The 25,302-nt window shown below is 45.1% G+C and overlaps 1 protein-coding gene across 3 annotated transcripts in view; it reads right to left on the reverse strand.

Moving 5' to 3' along the window:
* The window catches only part of INPP5A (inositol polyphosphate-5-phosphatase A), a 447,602-nt gene extending 438,084 nt beyond the window's left edge, over positions 1-9,518 (reverse strand). The window contains exon 1 of one of the 3 annotated variants that reach the window (XM_075000435.1): positions 8,863-9,518. In XM_075000435.1, the coding sequence (XP_074856536.1) occupies positions 8,863-8,937 (75 nt within the window). In that variant the 5' untranslated portion in view covers positions 8,938-9,518. The remainder of the gene's footprint in view (positions 1-8,862) is intronic. The other 2 variants (XM_075000433.1, XM_075000434.1) reach the window with 2 other exon arrangements.
* Positions 9,519-25,302: the final 15,784 nt, after the last annotated feature.

The following is a 25,302-nucleotide window of genomic DNA, read 5'->3' on the forward strand; positions in this document are numbered from 1 at the left end:
TTATCTCTGGATGTAGAAACAGAGAAGACCAGTGACTTAACTCAGATCTCGGGGCCAAATTCTCTGAATATAAGGGCTGCAGAAGGCCATGTACGTTGGTAGCAGTATGAAGTGAGCCTGTATCAAGAGTTTACAACACTGTGACATGTCACTGTTTGTAAGGGGAAAGTAAGTGGATGCGCCCTGGTAAGCAGCACCAGCAAGAGCTGCAGCAAGAGCCAGGGGGGAACTACCTGAAGAGCTGACCGGGGCCCAGGTTGCACTAGGCCAGTACCTGTAAGAAATTTTGAGTTATTTTCAGTCCTCAGTCTTTTGGAGCTAAGAGATGGATATTTAGGGTGGGGCAGTAGTGGAACTTCTCATCAGTACACATATTCACTGGCCAAGCTATTGGGGGTGGGGAAAATCCTCCTTTCTTCCCTATGTCCTCTCCCCTTGAGTACCCCAGCCTCTATACTCCTACCATGTATATGAAGCTGCATCTACACTATGAGATAAATTTGAACTAATATTGGCTTTATAATTCTGGAATTTATAAGTTCAAGTTTGACCATCCTGCCCTCCCCCCATGCTCCTCACAAATTCAACTTACTGCTGCCATGCTCAGTTGGCAAGCAAACATCGACTGTTGCAGTAGTGCACTGTGGGAACCTATCCCACAGTTCCCTCATCCCCATGGCATTCTGAGTATGCTCGCTGGTCTTTGACATCATTGTCCCACGTTGCATTTTCCTCATTCCCCTCCCATGGGAAGCAAAGGTCCATTTTTCCCCATTAGAAGGAAGGAAAAAGGAGAACATCCACAGAGATGGCAAATAAGTTTAAAGAAATGTCTTTCTTCTGTAGCTGAATTCTCAACTGGCCATCCACTGAGTGTACCTGCTCCCATGATTGCATCTGATCCCTGAAAATAATACTGGGACCCTGAAAAGCTTGAAGAAAGAGAAGACAGAAAAGTTTTTCAAAAAGTTGCTGAGGGGAGAGTCTTTGGCTTTCTGGTGCATGATAAGGCTTCTACGGACAGGCTGTGTTCTCAACTGGCCATCCACGGAGCATTCCCCCTGCCATGATTGCATCCAATCCCTGAAAATAACACAGGGTCCCAGACTGTGTCCTTGAAGTTAGAAGAAAGAGGATAGAAAAGTCTAGGAAAAACGGTTTTTGACTTTCCTCTTCACTACACAGACGTGAACACACGTAACAGCAATGATATATTATATACTGAACTTCTAACAGAAACAGGAATCTCAACTAGCCCTCCCCACTGTGTTTCTGAGGGGGGTCAAAGCACGAAGACAGATATGAAATGTTAGCAAAAAGATTTTATAACAAACGTCAAACCAGCAGACATCTGCAATGGACAGCAAGCTCCCGAAAATATTTTTGGCAGGAAGGGGGTGGGAGGTGCTGTGGTCTGCAGCTGCAGAGCTTGTTGGAATGCTGAAATAGCTGAAGTAGCCCTGACTATCTTAGCCGCTGGGGCAGACTTCTCTCTGGCCGCATCAAGCCCCCCTGTGTATCTAAGCCACCAGGGGAGACTTCTCCCAGGAGGCTGCAAGCACCACTGGTCCCTTGGTAGGGGCATGCAGGGCCAGTTGAAGTGGTCCCCCTGACTATCTTAGCCACCAGGGGAGACTTTCCCCAGTGGCAGCAAGACCCAAAATATTAATCGCCAGGGGAGACATCCCCCTTGGCAGCTGCAACCCCCTGAAATTCTTTCCAGCCTTTGCGTCCCTAAACGCACACAAGCTAGGATATGGTGCTGATTCGCAGCATGGTCAGCACCAAATGTCAGACACATCCTTTTATTGGGTCAGGGACTACTCTTGTGATGTGGCTTCGCACAGGAAAGACCCTGACCGATGGCGCCTGTGGAGGAGGAAGGGGATTTGCACACAAATGTAAACCTCTGAGAAGAAGTTTCTCGGCGTCTTATGCAAGCACGACCCCCTACAATAGCTTTGTTGCCACATGGTGTGGGGGGCACGGGCGGGAGCCAGGCAGCACAGGAAAAAAAAAGAAAAGTGTAGAGATAGAACCACAAACGCCCTGAAGGGGATATGTGTAATGGGTAGATGCACCCACAGCACTAATAGCGAAGAAAGAAAGAAACAGTTCTCAGGCTCTCCTACAAACATGAGCCCACAGCCGCAAACTTGCTGCTCCCACTTTGAAATATATGGTGTTCCTGTTACCTAATTCCAGTGTGCCTGAGAGCAGAGAGCAGAGCCCAGCACTGAGAGCCATTGTGGTTTACATATGGGACACCTCTGGAGGCTAATAAATTTGATTTTAAGATGTGGCGCTGGCCTTTAATTAGTCTTTTGAATTTGAGCTTGAAGCTATACCCATCAGGTAATGACAATATTTTAGTCTGTGTATTAGTGCTCCCTAAACTGAGCTTATGGTATTTGAAGTGAAGACAGTCATGTGGTAATAACGCACTAACTGCCTTAAATTCAAATTTATCTCATGGTGAAGATGCAGCCTCCGAGATAAATTCAAAAGAGTACTGGAACATAATTACAGCAATTCAGCAAGGTATTTAAGCATGTGAATAGTTTCACTGAAGCCAAAAAGACTGCTTACATGCTTATGCACCTTGCTGAATCAAGCAGGCAGACTCAGCACTATTTTACTTCCTTCTTGTGTCACCATCCAAAATGAGCCAAAACAGCTCAAGGAAGAGCATGACAACTAAAATATTGCACGAGTGTTCTTAGCCATGAAGTAAATAATGTAAATAATTTTGTAAAAAGCATAACAGAAGTTCAGATTTGAAAAAATAGTAGAAAAAGCTTTATCAAACTGAGGTACTATATAAATTTTGCTTAACACTCAGTGGAAGAAAATGAACAATTTTGCCATCTTAGAGAAATTAAGGTATCCCAACAAAATCCAAACATTTTATTCAGGGGATAAAAAATTCATCACCTCTATCAGCTAATGCCAATTAAGCTCATCAATATCTAGTGTCATAAGCAAACTACACAGACTATTTTCAGCATGGAAAACTTAGATCACACTGTATAAAGATAGTTAATACAGTATGTAATTCTATCCACTCGAGGACTAACTAGTTTTAGAAATGAAATATCTAGATCAAAAGCACCTATGCTTCAGACTTAATGGCTTTTATCCTTCTCTTCCCTACAGTTTCATTGACTTGATTTTAGTACCCACTAGCTTGAGAACTGACCAGACTAAAATAATTGAAGTATCATCAGAAACCTTGTAATTAAACCTTCCCAATGTACAAATCATTAGAGAGCAATTTCCACAGCACTTAAGTAGCTTAGGAGGCTAAATCCCATTGACTTTCATTCAAAAAGGGCCTTGCACACTTTTGAAAATTTTCTCTCAACTGTCTAAGTGAAAGAGTTAGCAACAATATTGGCAAGTGAAAAAAATCTTACTAGAACTGAAATGAGGATAAAATGAGATGGCAACCAGAATGACCTGATCTGAAAGATCAGTGCTCTTCCACTTATTTTTCCATATAGTATTTGAACGCGTGCCAGGCTGACGAACACTTTCACTATTGGTAACATTTCTGAAGTCTACATCTAGTACGATTGCCAACTCCACAGGACTAGCCTGGAGCCTCCCAGAATTTGCATCAGTCTCCTGGGCTGCATCTACACTAGCCCCAAACTTTGAAATGGCCATGCAAATGGCCATTTTGAAGTTTACTAATGAAGCACTAAAATGCATATTCAGCGGTTCATTAGCATGCGGGGGGCCACGGCACTTCGAAATTGACGCGGCTCGCCGCCGCACGGCTTGTCCCGACGGGGCTCCTTTTCGAAAGGACCCTGCCTACTTCGAAGTCCCCTTATTCCCATGAGCTGATGGGAATAAGGGGACTTCGAAGTAGGCGGGGTCCTTTCGAAAAGGAGCCCCGTAGGGGCGAGCCGTGTCAATTTTGAAGTGCCGCAGCCTCCCGCATGCTAATGAAGCGCTGAATATGCATTTCAGCGCTTCATTAGTAAACTTCGAAATGGCCATTTGTGTGGCCATTTCGAAGTTTGGGGCTAGTGTAGACACAGCCCCGGTGACTACTGAAAGTACTCTGGGAGACTTTAAGGGGCTATTTTAAGAAAGTGACATTTCATCATGTTAGAGAACCATTCTCCCAGAATAGCTTCAGTCATTTGGCAATCCTAATTCTGAACCAATGACCAAAATAAAGTCCCCAAAAGTATCACACACACACCTACACGTAAAAACAGCACCCTTGGGGCCACACCTCAGGAGTAAGAACATGTTTTTTTAAAAATGTGTTCTTTGCATTGACAATGAAATAATAAACACATCCTAATTGTGACCTACCTTAAAGTTTCTCTTTTCTACCCCAGCCCCTGATGTCCACCTGTGTACTTGGAAGAGGAGAAGAAGTGGTTATCTGCCTGAATTGGGTGGGAATATGTGATGGTACCTACCCAAGCTTTGCTAGACCTCCTTGCAGTTTTGCCCTAAGCATTTATCACAAATTTTGATAGAACTATTCTAAACCACTGCTGCTCACTCCTTATCACACACTTATGGGCTGCATCTACACTAGCAAGTTCTTTCGAAAGATCCCACAGAGCATCTACACACAAAAAGCGTTCTTTCTAAAGTAAATTGAAAGAATGTGGCACTCCTTTCAAAAAAACGCTCTTCCTTTCCCATCTCAGGAACAGCACCCCCTTTTGAAAGCTTCTTTCAAAAGAAAACGAATGCACATGCTCCATAGGGCCCTTCTTTTGAAAAAAGAACAGTCCTCATGGGGGCTGATTTTTCAATTCCTAGCCTGTTCTTTTGAAATAGTGGGGGCTATGTGGACACTCTCTTTCGAAGAGCAGACCACTGCTTCGATCTGCTTTTTTGTGTGTGGACACACTTTCAAAATAAGTTCTTTTGGAAGAGATCTTCTGGAAGGGCTTCTTTCAAAATATCTCTGTAGTGTAGATGTAGCCCTAGGGAAGATTAACATTTGAAATGATTCCTAAATAATTCACCCATTCCCCCAGCTACCCTCTCATCACATACAACCGATGGGCTACCACCTCTTCTCCTAAAGAAAATTAAAAGCAAGAGCAGTAAATTATGTATTAATTCTTTAATTAACTGAATAGACTGAAGAAAGCTGGGATGGATGGAGCAGAGTAGGTCATCTCTGGATCTTACTAAAATGTAGACCTTTAAGTTCTAAACTGTTTGGTTTTACTGGAAGTTTATGGTTTGTATGTTTTAGTGAAAACTCTTTACAAGTCGAAATCTGGCTACTCAGCATACCCGCAACAGTGTTTGTTTGTTTTAACAGCATACTAAAATAACCAAAATAAGGAACACAAACCACTAAATCTAATTCTAGTGCACTAATTAGATTTCTAATGTAATCAAAATTCTATACAATGAACACCCAAATGTGCAAAAGTAATTTTCTTTGCTACTACAAAACCCTGTCTATCCATTGCCAGGTAGATGTGAAGTTGTTTAAGTGCAGCAGAAAAAAAGCAAAAGGGTGGGGGAAAGCCATAGCCCACAGGTAACTTGAACTCACATCTTCTGCTGTCAGCAACTCTACGCTGCTATAAAAAACAGGAAGTGTTTATACAGCAAGACTTGTTAAATGATTAAGTATATAAGAACATGAAGCAAGCTGTGTGACTGTATCTGTAAAATACGTTTCCAAATTCAAAAATACTGCAAATATTGCGCCTCTAATGAAATAGCCCCAACAAATGGCAGGAAGGAGAGGTAAAGAAACCCAATACAGTCACTCACAAGTCATGACTCAAGCTTAGCAACGTGAACTCACATGTTCATGTATATCTGTGACGAATGGGACAGGTGACTGAAGACAGCAACTCAGTAAATTATGAGGGAAAAAAAAAAAAAAAAAACACCTCCAATACAAGGGCACAAGATACCAATTCTCACTCATTACTAAAATGGTAACCAAAATAGCAATACTACTCATCCGAGATTGAGACAGGTCATGCCACCAAAGATGAAACTGTCTACCATACAAAAAGATTTCCATCTGCTCCCCTAGGAAAAGCTGGTTTCAAATAAGGAATATTTGCAGGTACAGTACTAAACAAATGTGTAACAGCCAATTAAGCAGTGCCAATCTTAATAAACTTATTTGAAGTGAAATTACTATTGTTGCTCCACAGAAAAACTGATGCTACAAATTAGAGAAATTTATTTATCATGAAGCTTATATAATCACAGTTTAGTTGGATGATGCAAAGGGAAGAGCAATCAGACACATTTTAGTCTCGAGGTTGGAAGAGCTGTCATGGTACCTTGATGCAACTTGAGCTAGCAGATCCATATAATCGCTTATCTCTTGGCATGCATGCTGCACTGCCCTCGTTCATGGTTAGTTTCAGAACTGCAGGACACAGGGCTTCAAGACCTCTGCATATAGCTTCCCTTAGGCAACCTTAATACAGTGTGTAAGGTGACTACAGCCTTGCACAAGCCTTCTGTACCAGGACGAATTACACATCAGTGACCTTAAGAACACTAGTACAGCATTGCTCAGAATACTCAGATTCCAACCTTCAGCCCACCCACAATTTCCATGTTGCAACATTAAAAATAAATTACACTACATTTTGAGGCCTGTCAATACCACAATAAAATTAACAGAAGTTGAGTTAGACTTAATGTAAAATTAAACACCTGGAATAAAAAATGTGGACACTGTAAAGCATTTTTCAGGAAAAAAAATCTTAAATATATATAAATGGGTGAAATCTACCAAAAATAAGTACTTGTCTGCTAGTATAATCAGTTCACGTCACATGCTCTTACACTGATTCTTATTCTCTTCCCAAATAAGATACTAACAAACAAAAGCAGTTTTCTGATAACTCATACATGGAGCTTAAAAGTCTACTTTAAACAGAGTCAACAGGAGGCTTGCTATTGACTAGAATTTTACCCCATACGCAAAGTCCTAACATGATCAGAATGCTGGCTATTAGTCAACCTCGCTATCATTCTGATGGTTGTGTAGTTGGAAGAGTAAAGCATTTCGATAAACTAACTCTTGCCAATTTACAAAGAATATTTCTCTACTTGCTTTAATCCTAGATATGTCAAGTATTACAATAATGTTCTCCCCCCCTCTGGGAAAATATTTAAAATATTTCCCTGAATAATAGAGTGCACCAAACAGAAATTAAAGCATCCTATTTTCACATCACTATGAATAAAAATAGGAATAACTACAGTTGAGTTGAAGCATTTTTGAGATTAATGGAAGACACATTCTACAGTAAAATTGGTTTTTTCCCCCATGAGAATGAAAGCAATGTAGGGTTTTATTCCTGAGGCTGCAGAGCTACAGTTAAAGGTTTCAGTCAGATGCTACAAATTCATGTTACCTTGCTTGATATAGTAAGAAAAAATGAAAACTTGTGAGTTTAAATAACATTCCAAGAAAGCATTTTGCGTCAGACTGAATTACTTGGGAGGCCTTAGTTAAAATGTGAAGATAGCCAAAGAAAATAAAAGTCCACCTTCAGTAAATATTCAAGGTACATGTTTTTTAATAAAACAAAACAGCTGACATTAAATACACCAATGGTGTGAGAAGTGACATTTGAAAATAAATAGACAAGATTTATAGAAGTGCAACACCTTATTTTTGTATTTTAGTAAAGATTAGATTAGCTCAATAAAAACTGATTTATTATATGTGGTCATCACCAGAGGTGGCATTTTGTAAAGTCTACATTTCAGTTCAAACGACTGTAGGACACAGAAAACTTATTAAATATCACTTTAAACCATGTGGTTCTTTAAAAAAAAAAAAAAAAAGGATACAGCTGCATGAAATTCTAAATATAAAGAAAGGACAATTACTTTTGACAGCTGTTTCATGGAGCTGCCCAGAGCTCCCTGAAAGCCTGAGTGAAGAGGAGGGTGTGCACATGAACAGGGCTACAGATTCAAGTTCTGCGTAGTGGTTTCTAATTAAAAAAGCACTAATGCACTCTAGTCTGTGTTCCTCTCATAGGTGAAACAGCTTCTCTAACAGCAAGGTCCCTTTGACAGCTACCAGTTTTTCCATGGTATTCCAGATTTGGGAGTCAACTTAGTTTATGGGGACCTCAGACAGCATGTAAAAACACGAAGAAACACAACAAAGTCACCAGGGCGGAGAGTGAACACGACACAATGTTGTTATCCAACTGATGATAACAAACTTCCTCCTGCACGCCCTGCGCCGGTGGCTGCGCTGAGCAGGGGGCGTCAGAGGCAGACCTCGCCCTGCGGTTCTCTGCCTAGGTATGAAGAGCGCACGGGAAGCAGCGAATCCGTCCCCCACCGCCCTGGCCGGGAAGGGCTCCGCGTCGGGTGGGCAGCCGCGAGACTCAGCAGCCGCCCCAGGCCAGGTAGTCCCTGACGGCCAGCCCAGGGCTGCCAGGAACGGGAGGGGCAAACAGCGGAGGCTGGGAGGCTCCCCCAGCGCCGAGGAGGGGAGTGCGGGGAAGAGGTGGTGGCAGGAGCCGCTTCCCACGCCTGGAAGGCAAGACCCCCGGCCCGGTTTGTGATGCGGGATCCGCCGCCACAGCGACCCCGTAGGAGGGCACAAGCCTTGCAAGTGGCCCTACCGCGGGCAGAGAGACCCCGGCGGCCCGGGAGCGCTGAACCCCCTGCCCCTCGCTCTGCAAGAGCCCGCTGGAGGCAGGGCCCGAGGACCGGGCAAACCCGCCCGCCGGGACCCTGCTCCGCACTGAGCCGCGGCGAGGACATGCCCCGAGACCCCACCCGCAGCCGGCACGCCCCGCCCCGCCCGCTGGAGCCAGGCCGCCCCGGCCGCGAGCACCTGGGCACCCCCGGCCGCGTACTTACATCATCAAAGAGGGATCCGACGTTGGCTGTTACTAGCAACATGCCGGTACCTGCCGCAGCCCCCTTCACCGCCATGGCGCCGCCGGCGGGGCACGGCTGGGCAATTCACGCCCCCAGCCCGGGGGAAGGCTCTGGGTCCCCGCTGCGGCGGGCAGGCGAGCGAGCGCTGGCCCCGGCCAAGTTCGGCGGGCAGCGGAGGAGCGCGCCGGGGAGCTGTGGCCCCTGCCTCGCTCACTGGCTGGGCTGCGTCCCGGGGGCGGCGCGGGAAGGTCCGCGAGGGATCCGCACTCCTCCCGCCGGGGAGCGGCTCCGGGACATCCGTGCCGAGCTCCCCGCGGACTCGGGGCTTAGATCCCCCCCTCCGCAGCCATTCGGCGCCGGCCGGGGAAGTTCCTGCTGGGGCTGGAGCTGGCGGCGGAGTCCCTGTGCATGGCCAGGCGCTGCGGAAGGGGTGCCGCGCTCTTCCCGCACGCGCCCAGGCAGCGGCACCGCGCGAAGCCCCCGGCGCTGCCCCGCGCGCCGCTGCTACTCCCAGCCTCTGGCTGCAACAACACAGGCAGCAGGGACTGGGGCTGGCGCTGCGCTCGCTGACGTCACGGGGCTGACACGACAGGGCGGGTCTTAAAAGGGCAACGGCTCTAGCTGCTGTCCAAGGGAGAGTGCCGGACGTGGCCCCACCGGCGAGATGAAGAGGGGTAGGGCCTTTTTGGGGAAGCTGTACGTGATCCCTGCGGAGCGCTCCCTGCATGTAACCCAACGGGGCTTTGCCTCCTGCTTTCCGAAGGACCTGACCTTGGGAGAGGACGGAAGGGACACATGCCCCAGGGACAAGGAGGAGTCCTGGGGGCCGTAGGACGGAAGAGAGAGACTGGGACAGAAGCGCTCCTGGGCAAACCCCCACTTGTTGGATGCACGTGAGACGCCTGTGACGAAGTGGGGGGCTGCTGTTGAAAGCTTCCACCCCAATACATCTGTGCCTAGTTCAGGTGCCACACAGGCCGCCCCCTTGTTCTTGTGACTGCATCTAATGCAGCTCCCCCCCCCCCCCCCCACGTGTCTCCTAGGGACAGCCCCTCCCTTCCTCTCCCCTGCTTCGGGAGGGAAGGTGCGGGCACTGACACGCCCCTCCAACACACGTCCCCATTCTAGCTCCCTAGACAAAGCACTAGACTGGGACTCTGGGGTCCTGGGCTCCATGACCTGGTTGGCCACTGGCCTGCCAGGTGACTTGGGGCAAGCCACTCAGCATCGTTTGGTGTTAGCTTCCCCAGATGGACATGACATGATTCCCTCGGTAAAGCGCACCATGACACGTGCTCAATAAGCACTCGGGTGTGTTGCAGGTCCTACTGCTCCTCTGAGTTAGATACACGACAGGCCTGCTGGAGTACCTGCTTTGCACATCTGTTTGATTTAAGGTATGAGGAGCTCTTTGCTTCCTGGCCCTCAGGAACTGAACTATAATGTTCTAGATCCCTTGAGCCACTGGCAGTTGGTCTCAGAAGGAAGCAGACCTGTGTGTGCATCTAAAGGTCAAGAATCCTGAGCAATAGGGGACTTGAGACCTGTCTCAAGTACAGCTCAGAGCACAGTGAAGGAGGAGACTGGTCAAATATTAGTCCCACTACAAAAACAAGAAGTCCTGTGGCACCTTAAAGACTAACAGATATTTTGGAGCGTAAGCTTTTGTGGGCAAAGAAGATACAGACTAACACAGCTACCTGTCTGATACTAGTCTCATGACAGGATTTCACTGTGGTACACCAGGGTCCTTCTCTGTCTGATAGGGGCAGGAGTGTAGAACATGCTCAGAAGCAAGAGATACAGGAATTAGGCTCTCTCAGTTCCAGTCCATGTTACGTGCCAATATTCTCTCATGAACAAAGGACTGCCATAGTGGGGCTGCCTGAGAGAAATGGTTCAGTCACTGTATGTATATATGTCCTAATGTTTATCCAAGTTAAGACGAAGCCCCAACATACAATAGTTCCCAACTGCATGATATGAAAGCAGAGCTGCTCATGCCTAGCACCAGGGACATTTCCTGAGAGAAGCAATCATGCACTGACCTGCAGTCCTGCCACCACTTTTGCAGGTATTCTCAAGTATTCTGCTATCAAAAGGACTAGCCTGGGATCCCTTGCCAGCAACAGGTTGCTGTTTAGCCTCTCCCTCACAGCTCAGAAGCCTTCTTTCCAGAGGCAGCCTCTGACCCACTGCTCCTGCATTATCTTCTGACTCCTTCCTATGTCAGGTCCCCTCCTTTCTAAACGCCCCACTTTGTCTGGTGCTGGAGGAAGTATGGAGTTCTCTGCTGGCAGAATATTATGCTGGAAGTTTACACTGCAGTATTAAAATGCAGAGCTGGAATCCATAGGCAAACTTGACACTATTAGATTGAGTCTGAACAGAGACTGGGAATGGCTACCTCAGGGCTCGGCAACCGAAACAGCAAGAAGAGCCATTTTTTCAAAATCAGTTACAACATCAATATTTCAAGAACCACAATGCATGTGAATATGAGACAGGCCTTAATAAGTAATGTCAAAGTGTACTTTTTATTACCCCTATTTTAAGAACAGCAGACACACAATGATTTGTACCAGTTAGAAAGTTCTTACCTCCATCTCCAGGCTTTAGCTGCCTCAGCCCCCAAATCTGTCCCCATCCCCATGCTTTACTTCCCATCCTGAAAATCCACCCCCATCCCCAGTTTTGACCCCTCTCAGCCTCAGACCCACCCTCCATCCCCAGTCCTAACCCCTCTGAGCCCCACTCACCCCTTTCCCAGAATTAACTCAGTCCACACAACTCCTCTGTGACCACTGCCACCATCTCCTCCTTCTCAGCACAGGAGAGCATGCTCAGCCACCCCTCCGGGAGAGCAGGCTTGGACACCCTTACCCCCAGCTCTCCTGCCAGCTTAGACTTCCCCCCCACATGGGGTGTCTCCCTGCCCTGCTAGCTTTCTCGTCCAGGGCTGACTGCTCAGCAGCTTCCGAAGGTAAACAAAAAACCAACTTCAGTTGGTTTAATAGCAGGCAACTGAATTTAGGGTTGTTTTGTTTAAGCAGTGGCAGCCTCCAGAGCCACAGAGGAGTCAGCATCACTCAGAGCCGCAAGTGACTTCTTAAAGAGCTGCACACGGCTCCGGAGCCACAGGTTGCTGACCCCGGGCAAGCTCATTAAAAATAGTGTTCCATCTTCTGATTGGAACCACATCTACCCTGACAGAATTGGCCTTGCATGTATTAGCTCTCCACATAGTAATGTAACGCTCACATTATTGTATGTCTATAATATGTATGTCCATGCCAAACAGATGTTTCCATTCATGCATCTGACAGAGTGGGCTACAGCCCATGGAAGCTTATGCCCCAATAAAGGTGTTAGTCTTTCAGGTGCCACAGACTCCTTGTTGTTTTTGCTGAAACAGAGTAACATGACGACCCTTCTGAAACTGCCCTATAAAGGAGCTCATGGATACATCACAACACCATAGGAGAAGCAGGATTAAAAGTAATGATTTCAGCAACAGCCAAAATCATCTCTTCCAATGAAAGTGGCTGTTTGCCGGAAAGAGTAGCCAACCACATCTAGCAGCTCAGGGTGCTACTGCTTAGGATTGGCAACTTTCTAATTACACAAAACCAGATACCCTTCCTCCATGCCTGCATTCCCTTTTCTGACCCCTTCTTCCTGCTCTCTCCATGTCCCCTTCCCTCCTTCATTCACTTGCTCATTTTCACCAGTCTGGGGAGAGGGCTGGGGTGTAGAAGGTGGTGAGGTCTTTGGCTGGGGTTGAATGCTCCATGGTGGGCTAGAATGAAGGATTCAGGATGTGGGAGGGGGCTCTGGGCTGAGGCAGGGTCTTAAGCGTTGTGATAAGGGGTGAGCTGGGGGTGTGAGCTCTGGGGTGGGGCCAGAAATGAGGGCTTCAGGGGGCAGGAAGGAGCTCAGGACATGGGCAGGGAGTTTGGGTGTAGGATGAGGTGCAGGCTCCAGGCAATGCTTACCTCAGGCAGTTCTCCAGATGTTAGCCTGTCTCTGAGGTGCCTAGGTGAAGGTGCAACCAGGAAGCTCTGCACATTGCATCCACCTACAGGAATCATTCTTGCAGCTCCCACTGGCCATGGTTTCTTGACCAATGGGAGCTGTGGAGCCAGTGCTTGGGGCCAGAGCAGTATGCAGAGCTTTCCCAGCCATGCCTCTGCCTTGGGCCCCCAGGCAGACATCACCATTTCTGAGGAGCTGCACAGAGCTATGTAGGGAGCCTGCCAGCTCTGACCCAACCAGAATTTTAAAGGCCCAGTCAGGAGTCCTGACCAGAGTCACCTAGATCCTTTTTCAACTGGGTGTCCTAGTCAACAACTAGTGCTACTGCTCCCTTCTTCCCTCCAAAGAGCAATGAGATGGCTTCTTTGCTCTTCCTCTCTCTCTCTCTGTTTCTCAGAACAAGATGAAGAACCTCTGAATTTGACACTCACCACGCACACCCCAAAAAGCCCTCCGAGGCCCATTAAGAGGGGTGAAGAACTCCAGCAACAGTAGAGGAGGCAAAACAAATGTGGAGGAACTGGGGGAACAAGACTGATCTGTATCAGAGGGTAGCCATATTAAGCAGTATCCACAAAAACAATAAGAAGGCCTGTGGCACCTTATAGACTAACAGAGTTTTGCAGCATAAACTTTTGGGGGCAAAGTCCCACTTCATAGCATACATTTGGGTCTTTGCCCACGAAAGCTTATGCTCCAAAAAATCTGTTAGTCTGTAAGGTGCCACAGGCCGCCTCGTTGTATTTAAGATTGATCTGGAGTTTGATTGAATTAATTGCTGTGCCAAGGAATAGGCATATGTGAAGGTAAGGAGACCTTCCCCCAAAAAGCACACTTTTTAGACCACCGTTAGCACAGAATAGAATAGAATTGTCCAAAGATGAGAAAATATAATGACTGTATTTCAATTCCCATGTACAGAAAAATCTGTGTCTCCTGCTGGCACAAATTGAAGTGTTGGACCTGCTGTTTAGTTACTGCATAGTGTCAAAGCCTTGACAATAGAGGACATCATAAAAGCAAGTGAGAAGTGACTGAATGATGAATCTGTGAGACTATCCTCCTTGTTTGGGAGAGGAAGACCCTCTATTGGGATAGTGGTAGAAATGTTAGATGTAAACTAAGCCTTACATAAGTAGACAAATTAAATCTAAATTCCAATGTAGAAACTGTTCTCCATTACCCTAAGGGAACTGTAGTGGGAGTATAAGGAAGAGGAATCAGAGTTATTCCAGATGTCCAGTAAAGCTGTTCAGGGAACAATTGTCAATATCAGTGTGGGAATAGCAATTATCTGTATAACTACTATATAATGGAAACTATTATTTGTAAAGAGAGTGTTGCAAGAGGTGGATTCCAAATATGAGTGTTACAGAAAGATAGTTTATTTATTTATATGATAATTTCTACAAATACAGAATATATGTTACCAAAGCATATGGAGAAGTAAGGGCTAAAACCTCAACATTGCAGTATCTTGGCTTTTTCTCTGTTAAGCTTGAGCACTGAACTTGGTGTCAGAAAAGAGTCAGCATCTACAGGCACAGGAAATCAGAAACTAAAAATATGCACATGCGCGTGCGCGCACACACACACACACAAAAAGGAAACAATAATTATGACCGTACTGGATTCAAATCCCTTAGCAGATGGATGTAAACAGGATTTGTTTAGCAACTGCACAGTCTTTAGACCACAATGGGAAAACTACAAAATAGCAACAGGGGAATAACAACCCAAAACCAAAAAACAATAACAAAAAACCAACCAACCAAACAAACAAACAAAAAAACATCCAACAGCTACACTGTATGTTTTAAGGACAAAGGTTGACACATACGCCAATAATTTCTAGACACATCAGCAGCAGACCAGGAGGACTTCTGTTAAATCCTAGATGTGCCCCTGGAAGAATTTTCAACATACAAAAATTGTTGTTGATGACAAGCATCTTCAACAGTTGTGATCAAGAATCTGGAAAAACAATAGATCAGTATATTTCCAGGGTATAGACAATGGTTGACTCCTCTGATTATCAAAGGTAAAAGATGAGCAAATTTTAAACAGGTTAGTAATAGGAATGAAAGATACAGAAGCTTGAACGCAAATGCCTAGAAAACGTCCAGTAACTCTACCAAGAGCTACAGATGTGCAAATCTAATGAACGAGCTCACATCCAAATGCAGAGAACTATCGGAGCAGACACACAAATAATTCACTATGCTGCACAGGGAAAGTAGTAAAACACAAAGAAAAAGCCACCAACATCATGCAAAAATGAATATATAAAGTAGAGGAGACAAACCAGACACAAAATAAATGGGGGTGGGGGTTTATGTGGTGAAAAACATGAAAATATAGAAATATGATATATACGGTGGTCATATACAGTAAGTATAGCAAGTAAGAATAATTATGCCAAAGCTTTTTAGTGAGAAAAGCAAACAAAAAATTACACCATATCAAGGAATCAGTGACACGGAGCATCAGATTTTTCATGTGTGACATTAATGCAGTGCAAACCAGCAACAATTAATGATTTTAAATGCTCAGACTAACACCACATGCAAAGACAAGGCAGCAACCCACAGGATCCTGAATGCCAAAAACACAGTGGGTCATTAATGAATATGCTAAGTTACAAAGAGAAGAAAGCAAAATTGAAAGCAAGAAAAGTCATATTAAAATTGTATGATGGCATGATCATAATTCTCTTACAACAAGGTAAATTGCAAAAAACAATACCAAGGAAAATAATACTGGCTGAAATTTGAGGTAGAATATGCAATACAGAAGACCCTGATATCAGCTAAAAATTAATTACTGGAGTTACTGATATTTCTGGGACAAACACTTCACAAAATAGACACATAAACAAAACAAACAACATATCCAGAGCAAACAAAGCTGCAAAGCTATTAAAAGACAATCAGGATGCATGTTCTCTAGGCAGATTACACTTCAAATTAGATAACAATTCAGTTTGCACAGTATCAGGCTTGCAGAATACCCACTACATTAAAAGAACATATAAAGCAAATGTGAAAAGAAGGTAGTGTTGCTAAACTCACAGGTGTCTCAAGTTGAATAAGCAGCATGGTAACCATTGAGAAACCAGGGAAGTTATGCATGTGTGTAGAACAAATAATTTCAACAAAAAACTAAGAAGAGCTAACTCTATTTGAAATACCTAAATTCGCCTGCCTACATTTGAAATAGTTCCTGACTTGGCAAATGTAAAAATATTCTTAGTACTTGATGCAAAAACAGGTATCAACAAGCAGTACTAGATAAATAATGCTGGTACCTCTCTGCGTAATGGACAGTAGAATAGCAGATAGATACAGATGGAGAAGAATGCCTCTTGGAATCCAAACTCCAGCAAATAAATAATCAGTATTGTTAGGTGAGGACTCTCAAAGATCAGTGTCATAACTGATGATATTCCAGTTCATACCAACATGGAGATAATGGATGAAGCTGTGGTGATCATGCCCAGAACTTCACCTGTCTGCCTGAAAGTGACAAGGATGCGAATCTGAAATTGAATAAATACATGATGAAATTGCAATACACTGTAGCAAACTTCTGGGGACATTTACTGACCTCACAAAGGCTAGAACAAATGGAAAGAGCAATACGTTAGATGGCAACATCTAAAAAGGTTAAATCAGTTGAAAGATTTAGGATTTGCGAACTTTCTAAAAATATTTCTCACAAGCTTCTCAGATGTGTGTGAACTCCTGATACCACTACTGGCCAAAGATGCAGCATGCACATAGTTCCCTCAACTTAATTCCACCATCACAGTTTCATGTCTGTAGGACCTGATACTGAAAGTACTAGCCAAAGCAATCGCTCAACCATTACTTATTATCTTCAAAAGTCCATGGAGGACACTGCTGAGGTCAGAAACCACTTGAGAAGGGCAAACACAGATCCTATCTTCAAAAAAGGGAACGAGGCGAACCCGAGAATTTTTAGATGGGTCAGCCTAACTTTAATACCCAGAAATATATTGGAACAGATTTATTGTTTAATCTGCTCAGAACTAGAGGATAATAAAGTGATATGCAACATAAATTTGTTATGAGCAAATCCTATCAAGCCAATCTAGTTACCTTTTTTAATAGTATAGCCAGCCTAATATATAGAGGGGAAGCAGTAGGAGTGATGTGTCTGGATGTCAGTAAGCCTTTTGGCACAGTTGCATGACAGTCTCATTAGCAAATTAGGGAAACATGGCCTGGATTATTGTAAGGCGTGTGGTAACTGATTGGAATATTGTTCTCAAAGATTAGTTACCCCAGTTTTCACTGTGACACTCAGAAGCTGTGGTGTCCTGTACCAAGCTGTACCAAGAGTCTGGCCTACGTTAGGTTGTACCTCCCTGGTGTGGCACACTCGGGAACTGTGAGTCCTGGACCAGAGGAGGTCAATGCCCTGTGGGTTCCCCTCCTGGCCAGCAGCCCCAGCCACTTCCCCAACATTGCCTTCAGCTCCCTGACCAGCTTCCAGCTCTGGGACCACAGTCTTCCTGGAGCCAACTCTGTAGTCCTGATCATAAAGTCACCAGCTTTCCAGCCCCAGGGGCTGGCTTCCCAGCCAAGACCCAGGCAGTAAGCTTCCTGTTCCTGGACCCCACTTCCCAGCACCGGGTGCTGGTTTCACTGCCCTGGCTGCAGTTTCTTGGTCCTGGCTGCCATGGTCCACCACTCCCCACCAGCTCCCCAGCCCCGCTGGCTCTCCAGCTGCCATGGCCTGCCACTCCCTTGCCAGGTCCCCAGCAGCTTCCTTACCCTGCTAGATCCCTAGCTGCTGCAGCCCATCACAGCCCCACTGCCCACTGCAGCCTCGCCACTCCCTGGCCATTGTGCCCCCACTGCTGCTGCAGCCCTCCCAGCTCCCCATCAGCTTCCTGGCCCCAGCCAAGTCTCCCCAGCTTCCACTCCTCAGCTTCCCACCCACAAGTCCTCAGCTGCTGTCAGTCCCTGTGTTGCTGGTGTGGCTGCCTGGCCCAGGCTGAGGAGCCCTGCCACCAAACTCCAAGCTGGCCCCCACTCTTGGCTGCTGGGGCTTTCTGATCCAGCAAAATCTGTGGTTCTGTCAGACCATGGAAGTTGCTGGACAAGTGTCCCAGATTTCAGAGTTTCAACCTGTATTCAATATGTTAATTAAGGACTAACATGATGGAGAAGAGATTATGCTTGCAAAATTTGCAATCGAGAGGGGGTTGGACTCACTTTGAGGACAGAATTTGAATTCAGAATGATCTTCATGAATTGGAAATCATGTACAAAATCAATGAGAATGGTGCACAGGAGATAAACCAGTTGACTGGTATATAGGAATTCATTAGCAGTCAGCAAGGGGTGATGGAAAAATGTAAGAAAATAATACAAAAGATGACAAAGGTGGATGGGTTATCATGTGAACGGCTTTCACAGATAAGAAAAAGCAAGTTGTCTGATGCAATGATAAGGGAAAACCTAGGAAGCTCTTGGTCAGCAGGGCACAAACTTCTGAGGGTCATGCTCCACTTAACCCGTCCACACCCTCCTCTTGAACTGGAGCTGTGGCTTGGAGGTAGGAGGGGGTAGACACATAAGATTAGGGGACTGAGGCAAAGGGCACAAATAGGGGGTGGGTCTGGGGCCCACAGCTGCACAGGGGACCAGAAACTAGCCTGCAGCAAGGTGTGACTCTACTTCCAGCCTTGCCACCAGACTCAGACTCAAGCCATGAACTTTCAATGGTCAGGAGGCAGAAACCAAACTTGAAGGGATCAGGGATGAAGTATGTGAACACCACTTTACATTAGCAAACCTTTTTTTTTTCAAATAGAGGTATTAAATTGGGCATCCTTAGGTAACAATGTTACAACATCTGCAGAAAACTACAGCTGGCAATGGAGATGGTGAGAAGAAGCCATTCAAAAAATTGAATGTTCACTCTGTTTCTTTGGAGGAGCTAAGACTATCTTGGGATGACTTCCTTCTTCACTACTGCAAAGTATCACTCACGATCCTGAAAGAGGTCAACTCAGCTCATGGATTATGCTTCCTCCTTGTTCATATAGGTAAAGAAGGGCTATTGTCACTTTGAAAGATGCTCAACAGCCATATTCAGTCCAAAGAAAGTCCACCCATCATTTTTGTAACTTAGTAAAAAATTAAATATGGTCAATATTTCATTCTATTAATAAAACCAATCTTTCAATTCCCAGTTGGGCAAAATTTTCAATGAATTTGATTAAAACTCTCAGTGACTCCACTGGGTTTCACCTACATGATTGTGGGCAATTTGTTTTGCCAAAGGGGAAAAGCAAGAAGGTGAAGGAAGTGTTTTCAGTCCTTGTGACGTGCCTCAGGGTACGGTATGGCATTTTGAGCTCTGGGGTCCCCTGAATTCCATAGCATGGGGTGCCTTTTACACTTCTTTGCAGATAAACAACCACCTGTCCAGGGTCTACTCATACATGATCACTAGCACATAAGGTCACGGCCAGCTGAATGTACAAGTGCTCTCCCAGCCATCCATGAGTAATATATGGAGCAGCATCCCCATATCTCTAGCCCCAGCTCTCTTCTCCAGAAATGTGTGTCCCTGGACAGTGCAAACTCACTCTAAGTCCCCCATTCCAGGGCTGAGAATGATAGATGCACTTGTTATCCCCCATGGATTTTCTTCACACTCTTTTATCCAAACACTCACCGAAGATAAAACAAGTTTATTAACTAGAGAAAGACACACTTTAAGTGATTACAAATACAGAGGCATAAATCAGGACTGGTTACAAAAAGAAATAAAAAGATAAACACACAAGCTAATTCCTAAGATTTAACAAGGGTAATAGGTTTAAAATAAAACACAAGGAGTTTTTCCAACCAAAAGCCTACAGTAGTCTGTGCTGGCTAGAAAATCTCCAGGCCAAGACCAGTCCTCCCAGGTCAATGTTTCTTTTTGTCTTTCAACAGTTCTGCTGTCCTGAGTAGAGAGGTGTGGTAGAGATCACGGTCTCCCATTCTTATATTCCACTCCCCTTTAAATGGATTACCTTATCTCATGGGTCTGGACTAACCGTCTCACACATGTGGGAGGTTTGAAGTGTTTATGAGAGAAAAAGTAAATTCTTTGTTTAATTTCCTTCCCCCATGAATAGCCAATTAAATAGGTAATGACTCTTTAGCACTTTGCTGGTGAGATCCTGTGTCTTTGTCTCTGAGAAAATGGTTTGTGGGCATTACCCAGTGCTATAACGTATTTGAGAGGAATAAGGGGATGTCGAAAGGTGTGGCGTCCTTTTGCAAAGAAACCCCATGTAGCCATGCCAAGCCACAAGCGTTCGAAAGCAGCACTTTTGAAGCGCCACAACCGGAAGCATCCTAATGCTAATGAGGCGCTGAATATTCAATTCAGCACCTCATTAGTAATCTTCAAAATGGCCATTTGCATGGCCATTTTGAAGTTTTGGACAAGTGTGGCCACAGCCTGTCAGAATGAAGCCTGTGTCTGAGAATGAATGGGTTGTCAAAGGAGGTGACGGGCTTGTACATTTCAGTAACTGTGAAGTTTGCTAAGTAATGGGATTTGTGATATCCAGGCAAATTGGAGCATTGCTCAAGAGAGCAGAATTAAGTTAGGATGGGCAACCTTCACTGTGCATCTGCTGGGTTCCAAAAGTTTTTTACTCAACATTCTGCAAGGAGACAATATAACAACAACCTTAAATCCACATTAGCACAGGATTTTTTTTCCAGTTGAATTCATGCAAAGGTATACAACAAGTAGAGGGATAAAACAAAGGTCTATATGCTCAAATTTCCCCTTACCTAAATGTCAATGTCGCCTTGCAAGAGTTGGTAAATTCCATACAGCCCAGCTACCTACATTTAGGTTGGTGGATGGGCCTATTGGTGGGCTCATTTAATCTGCAGAAGAGAAGAGTGAGGGGCACTTTGATAGCAGGCTTCAACATCCTGAAGGGGGGCTCTCAAGAGGATGGGGAGAGGCTGTTCTCAGTAGTGACAGATGGCAGAACAAGGAGCAAGAGTGAGAGGTAAACAAGAGTGAGAGGTGTAGGTTAGATATTAGGAAAAATTACTTCACTGGGGCTATGGCTACGCTACATTCCCCTTTCGGAAGAGGAATGAAAATGCTGCCAATTTGAAATGCAAATTAGGTGCTGATTTACATATCATGCACCTCATTTGCATAGTGGCAGCCACTCACTGTTCCAAAAGTGGCGTTTTTGGGGGGCAAAAAAAAGCAGTGTAGATGGAGTTCCTTTGAAAATAAACCCCATTTTCAAAATTACCCGTCTTCCTGAAAAATATGAGGAAGAAAGGTGCTTTCGAAAGTGGGGTTTCCTTTCAAATGAACCCCATCTATACTGCTTCTTTTTTGGTCCAAAACCAGCACTTCCGGAACAGAGAATGGCTGCCATTATGCAAATGAGGCATAATATCTGTACATCAGCACCTCCTTTGCATTTCCAGTTGGCCACATATGCGTTCCCCTTCCGAAAGAGGAATGTAGCATAGCTGCAGCCTAGGAGGATGGTGAAGCACTGAAACACATTACCTACAGAGGTGGATAAATCTTCATCCCTAGAGGTTAAGTCCCAGCTTGACAAAGTCCTGGCTGGGATGATTTAGTTTGGGTTGATCCCGCTTTAAGCAGGGGGCTGGACTTAATGACCTCCTGAAGTCCCTTTTGATTCTATGTGGGAAAGAAGAGAAACTTATTGAAGGTTTTCCCTTTCTCTGGCTATGTCTACACTAGCACCCCCCTCCCCTTTCAAAAGGGGGATGCTAATGAGGCTCTGTAATGGATATTTCTATTTGGTTATAGGAATAAGGAGATTTTGAAATGTATGGGATCCTTTCAAAAAGGACCTCGTGTAGATGAGCTGTGCTGATCAAAAGCAGCATTTTCGAAGTGCCATGGCCACCATTATGCTAATGAGGTGCTGCATATTCATTGCAGTGCCTCACTAGCATATCGCAAAGTGTCTCACTAGCATACCCCTTTCAAAAGGCACACTGCCTTTGTGTCTTTGTAGCTTCTCCTTCCTGGGCAACTGCTGACAACACAATCAACAGCCACCTCTCCTTTTTCCCACCCTAACATCTGTAAGATTCAATCTGTTTTGAACCTAAACAGGGGCAAGTAAACTTTTTGCCAGCCTGATTGGAGCCAGGTAAACCTAATTCCCAGTCAAGAGTTTCCCCATTGTTTTCTTAATGACCCTTGATATTCTGTGGATGCCACCTTATCTTTGCCACAGTTTTATTTTGTTTGTTCTCTCCTCCCATGCCCAGAAAACCTTCTTTGACTTAACTCCAGGCAGTCAGATAGGATAATATCAAGTAAGTAAAGAGGTTCATGTGCATTTTTTTTAAGAGTCCTGTACTTAACTTCATAGTTCTCCACAGTTAGGTATTATCAGACAACTTTAACAGCTGGTATTAAAATAGAAATAAAGGCGTTTGATAAGAAAACAGCCTGCTTTATTAGTAGCTACTCACCAGAAGTTTGTTAATTTGTAATATTCCTTGAGTTTGTGCATTTTAAAATGGAGGGATAGCTCAGTGATTTGAGCATTAGCCAGCTGAACCCGGAGTTGTGAGTTCAACCCTTGTGGGTGCCATTTAGGGATCAGGAGCTAATAGATTTAATTTAAAAATCAGGGGGGGCAAGGATGGTGCTTGGTTCTGCCAAGAGGGTAGGGACTGGCCTTGATGACCTGCAGAGGTCCCGTCCAGTTCTATGACGTGTATCTCTATCATATTTGTTAATTTGAAAGTTCAAATATTGAAACCTTAGGTTAATATACTATAGTAAACTCTTCCATATCTGGCAGCTCCAGGACAGGGTGTTTGGATAGTCTGGATAATAGAGAGGTACACCTAGCAATGCATAACACTAAAGAAAAATAAGATCAGATATTCAGAAACAAACAAAAATGTCGGCAGAGTACTTTATTTACCAACAACAGTTGTATTGTACACTGTAAACTTATACTGTATGTGCTGGACTTATTTGCATTTACTTTCACTGTACTGCACTGATGGAAAACGTAGCTACAATTTACTTATGGTTAAAATCTCGGTTATTTGAGAGTTACGGATGACTGAACACCAGATATGAATGACTTTACTGTATTCTCAAACACACGCCATCATGAAGCATGTAAGGCTGCTACACACACACACACACACACACACACATATATTCATAAAGCAAGGTAACTGAAACTTACCCAACTTTACATACCTCCTAGCTGTACACCCAGAGGCACCTGCCTTCCTCGTACTATAGCACCACACATCAGAGCACATGCACCACAGTTTTAATGCCTCAGCTGGGGCCAGAATTGCATCACTTGTTATAAAATCACAAGACTTCCCAATGCTAGATTAGGGTGAGACCCAGATGGTTACACCAGGCCAGGGTTAGGACCCAGCTGGTGGCACAAGGCAGCTTTACCAATTCCAGAAGTTTGACCACCACAGGTTAACTGCCCCTCCCCACCGCCAATGATCTCTTTTTATCCCCTAGAAAAGACAATGCCATTGTTTTTGCCATCTGTCGCTTGATTGTTTAGCTCCACTGGCCGATCCCACTCTGTACACAGACGACAACTTCTGTTGTCAATTTTTCCCAAATTCATCAGGTGAGGAGCTCTTGTGGCTGACTCGGTGTGGAGCTCCCATTTCCCTTCCCCACCCCATCCCTGCATTCTAATTAATTAGTTCTGTGCCATCCCCAGTCAACTGGCCATAACTAAATAAATACTCTGTGCCTTGCCCCACACTGTACCTCTCCTCCCACCAGAGCTCCAGGGGCTCTTCTCCTCCTCCCTCCACTACGGCTGCGGTGCTATTTCTGCTCCCCTCTCTCCTACTGCAAGTATTGTGTGTGCTACTCCCCCTGCTTCTGAGGGGGGAGGGCAAGAACTCTGCCACCTTCTGGCAGCAGCTGTGATTGGTCTGTCTACTGCAGGAAATGGGCAGATGGAAAAAGCAGCCATTCTGCAGAGGTGTCCTATGGGTAGGCCTGGATATCATGTAAGAAGTGGGACTTCTGGCCTTATCTCCATCATGGCTCCAAGAAGCACCAAAATTGCCCTGCAACAAAATTAAGGGAGTGTTGGCAATCCACCATGGTAGAGCTGATGGGGCTTTCTAATCCAGTGTTAGAGTTAGCAAGGGTGGGCCTCCCTAGCCCAGGGTAGAGGCATTGTACGTTATTTGCTGCTGTCATTGGAAAGGTACGTACTACAGGAGCCTCTGGAATGTGAGATAGGCCTGCAGCTCCTAGTGGACCTCTCTCATTATACAGTATTCTTCTCCACTGCCTCCTTGTGGCTGCAGATGTCTGGGAACCAACAAGGTGCAGCAAGCTAGGATGTAGAAATGTCACTGGTGCAGCAGGCACCACAGCAATGTTAGGGTGTATCTATGCTGGAGCTGAAAGTTTAATTTTCAGCTGGAGGGGTGACACCAGCATTGACTCTGACTGAGGTAATGCATGAAAAATAGCAGCGAGGCTACTGTGAAGTGAGTGGTGGGACAGGCTAGCTGCCTCAAGACAGACACCTGTCTGAGATGCCCTCCCAGCACTACAGCCATGCAGCTGTACTGTTAATGCACCAGCTCAATCTTATGCATTTATAAGGGCAATTTCCCCACCTTTGATATTCTCAAGAATGGGACACATACTACTTAATTTGCTTAATCTACCAGTCCCACTAGTGATAGATAACCTTTTTTTCCCCTCCTTCCTTCATCCCCCCTGCTCCCGATGCCCTACTCCCTGCTATATAAACACTGAATTCAAAGTGTCCACTCTAATCACCTGAAGAAGTGGGTCTTACCCACAAAAGCTCATGACCTAATAAATTGATTAGTTTTTAAAGTGCTCCACAACTGCTTGTTTTTTGTGGACCTACAGAGTAACACGACTACCCTGCTGAAAGTCTTGAGCTGGACATCACATTTTCTCACTCCACTCCAGACAGATCCTTTGCCTGGGTCTGAAACTGCAGCGGGGCCCTAATGTCAATCCAGAGAGCATGTGCACCTGTGTTCCCATGGTGGTCCGGCAAGAGTGCCCAGTTTTAGACTCCCAGTTCTGCAGCTATCACCTCTCCTGGGCGGAAACCTGTGTCTGTCTCCCATCTTACTGGGGTTTTTCCAGGCTGCACAGAGACCAGCCTGCACTTGGAATTCACTGACAAAGTCAAATTGCCTAAGGTGGCCTGCTTTGCCTTCTCATTGACTATAAAGAACGTCATTACCACAATTGTATAGGTACCGCACAGCTCTTTAGAAGCATGCACATTTATTTTTAGGTGAAAGCAATACAAAGAAAACATTA

The sequence above is a fragment of the Carettochelys insculpta genome, chromosome 7, assembly GCF_033958435.1.
Source record: "Carettochelys insculpta isolate YL-2023 chromosome 7, ASM3395843v1, whole genome shotgun sequence".
NCBI lineage: Eukaryota > Metazoa > Chordata > Testudines > Carettochelyidae > Carettochelys > Carettochelys insculpta.